At 39.5% G+C, this 6,803-nt stretch overlaps 1 protein-coding gene across 1 annotated transcript in view; it reads left to right on the top strand.

Moving 5' to 3' along the window:
• MRE11A (MRE11 meiotic recombination 11 homolog A (S. cerevisiae)) overlaps positions 1-6,803 on the top strand; it is an 87,589-nt gene that overhangs the window by 50,608 nt on the left and 30,178 nt on the right. Inside the window, exon 7 of the mRNA XM_006833938.1 lies at positions 3,487-3,613. Within this exon, the coding sequence (XP_006834001.1) occupies positions 3,487-3,613 (127 nt within the window). The remainder of the gene's footprint in view (positions 1-3,486; positions 3,614-6,803) is intronic.

Below are 6,803 nucleotides of genomic sequence, written 5' to 3'. Positions count from 1 at the left end.
AATTGCATTATCATTGGCTTTAGTGGTTGGTACATAAATTTGAATAATAGTGCTATAAATTTGAATAATAGCGCTATTAACTCATCTTCCTTGTAGGCATATGTATATTATCCTATCACAGACAGTATCATACTTCAAGATAGATCTTGATATGTTCTTTTTGATGATGAATGCGACACCATTCGTCTTCAAATTGTCATTCCCAGAATAGTGAACCATGTCATTTGTCAGATAAAAAATGGCCAATAGTAGTCCATTTCAGCTCATTAATGCCTAGAATATTGATCTTTTTGTGTTCCATTTAATTTGTGACAACTTCCAATTTCCCAGTTATTAATGGATGTTTACAGCTGTTTCTTCTCATTCGGTAGTCGACCTCTTCTTCTGAGTCTGTCTTAGTCTGGAACCTCTGGTGTCTGCCCCTGCTGCAGCATACTGGTGGTGTAGCTTCCAACATTACAGCAATATGCAAGCAATATACTGCAACAAAGTGACAGGCAAGCCAGTGGTATTTGAGCCCTGGTGGTGGTGGTAGTATGCTGTGGAGTCGGTTCCGACTCTCAGCGACCCTGCTTTAAATTCTTTACGACCATAGCATAAAGATTTCTGTGACTGTAAGTCTTTATGGGAGGAGAAAGCCTCATCTTTCTCTCATGAAACAGTTGATAGTTTTGAACTGCTGGCTTGTAACCACTATGCTGCCAGAGCTCCTTTTGAGTCCTAGAGGATATACAATATGGAAATAATATAGTCTGGAGGCAGAATGTCTGGTTTTGATAATGGCTTTGTTGTTGTTAAATGCCGTTGACTCGATTCCGACTCATAGAGACCCTGTGTTGCATTTCCATGGAGCGGCTGGTGAGCTTGAACCGCTGACCTTGTCGTTCAAACTGACCTTGTGGTCCACTGCTTTACTCCTGAGCACCACACTGCTAGCTAGCTATTTTACCTTGAGCAGTTGAATCGTGTCCAGCGGTTTGTGCTGACTTCTTAGGGTTATGATTTAAATGGATTAAACAGTACCGGGTGCAGAGTAGATGACCTGGTTCCTTCTCTGTAGCCCAATGTCCAGGCTGCAGTTGAACTCTCATTACCACCCTAGCTGATCTGTCTCCTGGTTCCTGCTTCCAGTTTATCCCCTCTCTCAATTCTAGCTAAAACATCTTCCACATTCATGGCAACATGATCTGTGTAAAACATCATCTCGCATATAGAAAATGATGTCATAACCCCACAGCACTCATAGGAACAAGTGTAAACTCTTGAATGACATTCGGGGGTCTTCTCAATCTGCTCTAAACCAGTCTTTTTGGCTTCTCCCTTTTTTCATCATAAACCCTACTTGTACTGAATCAAAAGTTTCTGTTCCTTGAGCCCCGCAGTCCTGGTGTGGTGCGGTGGGTTAATGCGCCAGACTGCAAAGCTGTTTGAACTGCAAGGTTGGTGGTTCAAGCTCACCAGCTGCTTCTTGAAAACTCTATACAGGGTCGCGATTGGTTGGAATCGACTCAGCGGCACTTCACAACAATAGTCCTTGAGCCCAGTGGAGTTTAATTTCCTCTTTCGCACATCTGCCCATGCTGCTCCTGCTACAAAGAAGGCATCTGGCTCCCTTCTTTCTCTATGTCTCCATCAATACCCACTCAAAGTCTGCTTTTTCCAAAGAAACCCTTCTTGCCCACCAGTTTAAGCATATGACTTTAAGAAGTGATTGCTTCTTCCTTTGGGTCTTCATTCTACCTTGTAAGTACTTCTTCTGACACCATTCACATTCTGCTTGCCATTCATAATTTATGTTTGTCTTCCCTGTCAGGTTGTAAATTTCTTGGCAGCAGAGATTGTGTTGTATTTATGGTTGTATCCCTAGTCATCAGCAGAGTGATTAGTACATCGCTGTAGACATTCAATAGATGGTGGTTTACTGAGTGAGTTTTGCAGTTCTCTTAAAACACAGCACCCAGTGCTGCTGAGTCAATTCTGACTCATAGTAACCGTATAATACAAAGTAGAGCTGTCCCATAGGATTTTCAAGGCTGTAATTATTATAGAAGCACACTGCCACTTCTTTCTCCTGTGGAAAGACTGTTGGATTCGAACCACTGATCTTTCAGTTAGCAGCTAAGCTCCTTTTTTAACTACTAGGAGCAGAAAATGGCAAGTAAAGTTAGACTGGAATACAATTGCTAAAAATTCTGAAGGTCTTTGGGGAGTCCAAGTAGTTTTAGCACTCACCATTGACTCTTGAGCTGTGACCTGGGTTCATCCAATGATAGTTACTTTGGGGGGAACTATACAGTCAGTCCTCTTTACCAGGGCATAAGATTCCATGTTCCTTATCAGTATCTACATGACACCATCAGAACTAATCAGACTTAGCTTGGCATTCCTTCTCTAAACGCAGTGAACTCTTAACTCGTTCATAAGATGAAAACATTGATATCATGCATGTAATATTATGAAAGGACACTGTGTTAACTAGAGCATCCCCTTTAATTCATTTAGTTAATTGAACAAAGATTTATTGGATCCTTTCTGCTGTGCATAAGGTTGCTATGAATCAGTGCTGACTCCATGGCACCTAACAACAACAAATGATGATAAAGCAAACAGGTTTTGAACTTATAGAGCTTAATAAGTGGTAGGTGGTGGTGTGAGGAGAGGCATAATTAACACGGGTCAAGTAAATGAACACGATTTCAGATAGTGCTAAATGGGATAATACAGCATGTAAGTCAGGGGGTGGTTAGAAGCACTTCTGAGAGTGTGACCAGCAAGACCTCTCCACAGGGATGGCATTGCAATGCAGCTTCTGAGGGAGTGTACTTTGGGAACAGCTAGTTTAGGAAAAATGATTATATCTCTCAAAAAGAAATGTGGTATTTCTCTCTAGAAAGGTCTGTTTACCACTATAGACTTCTTTAGAGAGAGCCTGCTTGATAGAGGTTGTTAGTTCTAAATGGGTACTGTGCTTTGAAAGGTGATCATTTTGCACAATTCCCGTATTTGCTTCTTTCTTTCGAATGGATTTTCCCAGCATCCACATCTTGTCTAGTATGAGAATGTATCTTTGTGATGATAGACCAATTAGCTAATGGTTCGAGAGCTGATGTTTTATTTTGGTGGGAGCCATTCCCTTTGGTTTTTAGAATTTCATGTAGAATTTCTTCCTTCCCTTTTCACATGTTCCTAGACTATTAGTGTCATCCTGGGGAGTTGGAGTCATGCCTACATTATGGAACTTTATGCTGAATTCTGATGCTACTGAACAGAATATTTTGTTCTAAGTTGATAAGCCTTTCAAACTTTATTTCTCATTAGAATAAATGGCATAACCCCATCATGTTCTTTCAAATATATCATAGAAAGTTAGCATGTTAATTAAAGAAATACTGAACGTAAGCACTGTTATTGGGAAGGATGAGTGTGTTTCCTTAAGACTGGAAAGCTGTCGTCTCCTGACGTTTCTAGCATATTCTGTATTTCCAGGTGGACTACAGTGGAGGCTTTGAGCCTTTCAATGTACTTCGCTTTAGCCAGAAGTTTGTAGAGCGGGTAGCCAATCCAAAAGATGTCATCTATTTTTTCAGGCACAGAGAACAAAAGGAAAAAACAGGTAAGCAACATCCTTATCGATACCTTTTGCTGCGCAGTAAAAAAAATGTTTTCATAGGGCTCATGTAAATCAGTCTTAAGTAAAAGAAGCATAAAAATAATATTTGAATGGGTTTTAGTTTGATTCTCTTAATATCATAGACATATAAACTGTGATGGCTAGAGTAATGAAATCTCTTTCTGTCTAAAAATTGGGTAGCAATTATTTTTAAACCCGAGGAACATCAATAAGGAAATGGAAGCCTTTCTTTGCTAATGTAGTTTTTAAAACAGTGCTGTTGAACACATAGACTTTAGGGTTTTAATTCTCAAAATAAATGACTTTATTTACTATATATTATGAATGTTCAGAAGTTATACTTTCAGCTTTTACATTTTTAGTGTTTTGACTTTTAGAAAGTATAGTCATTTATGGAGACTTTAGTCTTTGTAAATAATTGGCATCCCATACTTTGATGTTTCTGTTGATCCAGGTAATTAATTTCCAATTAAATTTTATAAATTTTACTCTTATTCAAATTTTTACCAAAAATCATATTACCGAGTACTTCTTCGTAAAGAATACTGATCTTGTAAAACATAGAGGCTCTTCTCTTTAGAACGATGGAATCAGAATTTTCATTGAAAAACATGACCCCTTGTTTGAAAGTAAGCTACTTAGGGTTTTATAAGCCCATATTTAATGGACTTATATTGATATTTCCATGTAATTTTAATTAATTGCTCATGGATGATGGTTCAGTTGTGCATCCTTATCAATTCCCTGATTACAGTGTAGCCTTCATAAGAATACAGAGTCTCGAGAGTCCTGGTGTGGTGTGGTGGGTTAGTGCACTGGACTGCAAGGTCAGTTTTAACTGCAAGGTCTGCAGTTCAAGCTCATCAGCTGTACCTTGGAAACCCTGTACAGAGTTGCTATAAGTTGGAATCGACTCTGTGGCACTTAAGAACAACAGTAACAATAACCTTATTTTAGGTTTTAATCATGATGAGTTTTATTCTAGTGATTCCTTCTGGGTCTAAATATAAATTGCTCAGTGGAAAACTGACAATTTGGCATGTTTTAGTAGAAGCATTATCTTTTGTTGTCTACTTCAGCTATCTGCTGGATGTCTGACTTGGTACAGATTATTGAACATCTCTGGTATATTGTTTTCTTCTCTATAAAAACAGGATAATTTCTGTATTTCATCTGTAAAATCAAGATGAGGCTTGTTCCTACCTTACAGGATTATCGTGAGGATTAGATGATACACTAAAAGTAAATATCTTAACATAGTGCCTAGCATAGGGAAGTGTAGTGACCATGTATGTGAGATTGTATTAACTATCTTACCTTGAAATTAAAAAAAAAAAAAAAAGGTTTTCTGGTTTCTCCCACCACTTTGCAAGAGGCACAGCCAAATATATGCCTTTTCATCTTCTGTTTTCAACTCATAGTGACCCCTTTTATGACAGAGTAGAACTGCCCTGTAGAGTTTCCTAGTTTGCGATCTTTACAGGGGAGACCTGGTGTGGTGCTGTGGGTTAATGCGGCGGTTCAAACTCACCAGTCACTGCTTGGAAACTCTATTCAGGGTCGTTCTGGGTCGGAACTGACTCAATGGCACTTAACAACAACAATCTTTACAGGAGCAGATCACCAGATCTTTCTTCTGTGCAGCCACTGAGTGGGTTTGAACCAGCAACCTTTCTGTTAGCAGCTGAGCACCTAATCTTTGCACCACCACAACTCCTTTGTCACTTTTTAGATCATTAGATAAACATTTTCCTGTCTGACATTTTGTTTTCTCTTTGTTTTGTGAACTTTATTCATTTGTATGCCTAGTGCAAGTGAAACCTCCTCTGCACATGATTTAAAACCTTTTTAAAGAATTAATTGCTTCCTCCTTTATGCTGTCATATTCTCTGTTCTTCCTTCTAATAGACAAGGGTCTTATCTTTTTTATTTAGCACCTATCAAAAGGAGCTCTGGTAGCGTAGTGGTTATGAATTGGGCTGCAAACTGCAAGGTCAGCAGTTCGAAACTACCAGCTGCTCTGCGGGAGAAAGATGAGGCTTTTCTGCTCCCGTAAAGATTTATAACCTTGGAAACCCTGTTCAGGGTCGCTATGGGTTGGAACCGACTTGACAGCACTTTACAACAACAATCCTGGTGTGGCACTGTAGGGTCGGCACTGGACTGCAAACTACATGGTCAGCAGTTCAAATCCACCGGCTGCTCCTCAGAAACTATACTGGGTCGCTATGAGTTGGAACCAACTCAATTGCACTTAAAAATGACAAATCAAAACACTTAGTATTTAACTGACAAAAGTGAGTGACAGAGCTGATGCTATACTACATCCTGTGTTTCATGGTTTCTTGCCCAGCGCTGTTTCTCATCTAAGTGTCTTTCTAGAAAATAAAGGGAAAATTCTATATTGGGATATTGGTGGTTGTTGTTGTTAAGTGCCTTTGAGTTGGTTGTGACCCATAGCAACCCTGTATAGAGTTTCTGAGGAGCAGCTGGTGAGCTTGAACCGCCGACCTTGCAGTTCAAACAGCTTTGCAGTCTGACGCATTAACCCACAGCACCACACAAGGATATTGGTAAGTATTGCTAATTGGAAATATAAAATATTTAAATCTTCGGTTTGGCCTAATGTATACTCACAACCCACCACTCATCTGTTGCTTTGTCATATTGTGGTGGCTTGTGAGTTGCTGTGATTCTGGAAGCTATGCCACTAGTATTTTAAATACTAGCAGGATCTCTCATGGTGGACAGGTTTCTGATGAGCTTCCAGAAGAAGACAGACTAGGAAGAAAGAGTGACAAACTACTTCCGAATATTTAGTCACTGAAAACCTTAGGAATAGCAGAGAAACACTGTCAGATACAGTGCCGGGAAATGAGCACTTCAGGTTGGAAGGCACTCAAAATGCGACTGGGGAAGAGCTGCCTCCTCAAAGTAGAGTTGACCGTGATGACGCGAATGGAGTAAAACCCATGGGACCTTCATTTGCTGATGGGGCACAACTCAAAATGAAGCATTGTAAACATTTTACAACTTTTTTACGACTTGTTGTAAACAAAGAAACAGCTGTAACCTCCATTGAAAATCGGAACATGGAATGTACGAAGTATGAATCTGGGAAAATTGGAAGTTGTCAAAAATGAAATGGAACGCATAAACATTGATATCTTAG

This window comes from Chrysochloris asiatica, unplaced genomic scaffold (genome assembly GCF_000296735.1).
Source record: "Chrysochloris asiatica unplaced genomic scaffold, ChrAsi1.0 scaffold00008, whole genome shotgun sequence".
Lineage (NCBI taxonomy): Eukaryota > Metazoa > Chordata > Mammalia > Afrosoricida > Chrysochloridae > Chrysochloris > Chrysochloris asiatica.
This window is presented reverse-complemented; position numbering and strand designations above follow the sequence as displayed.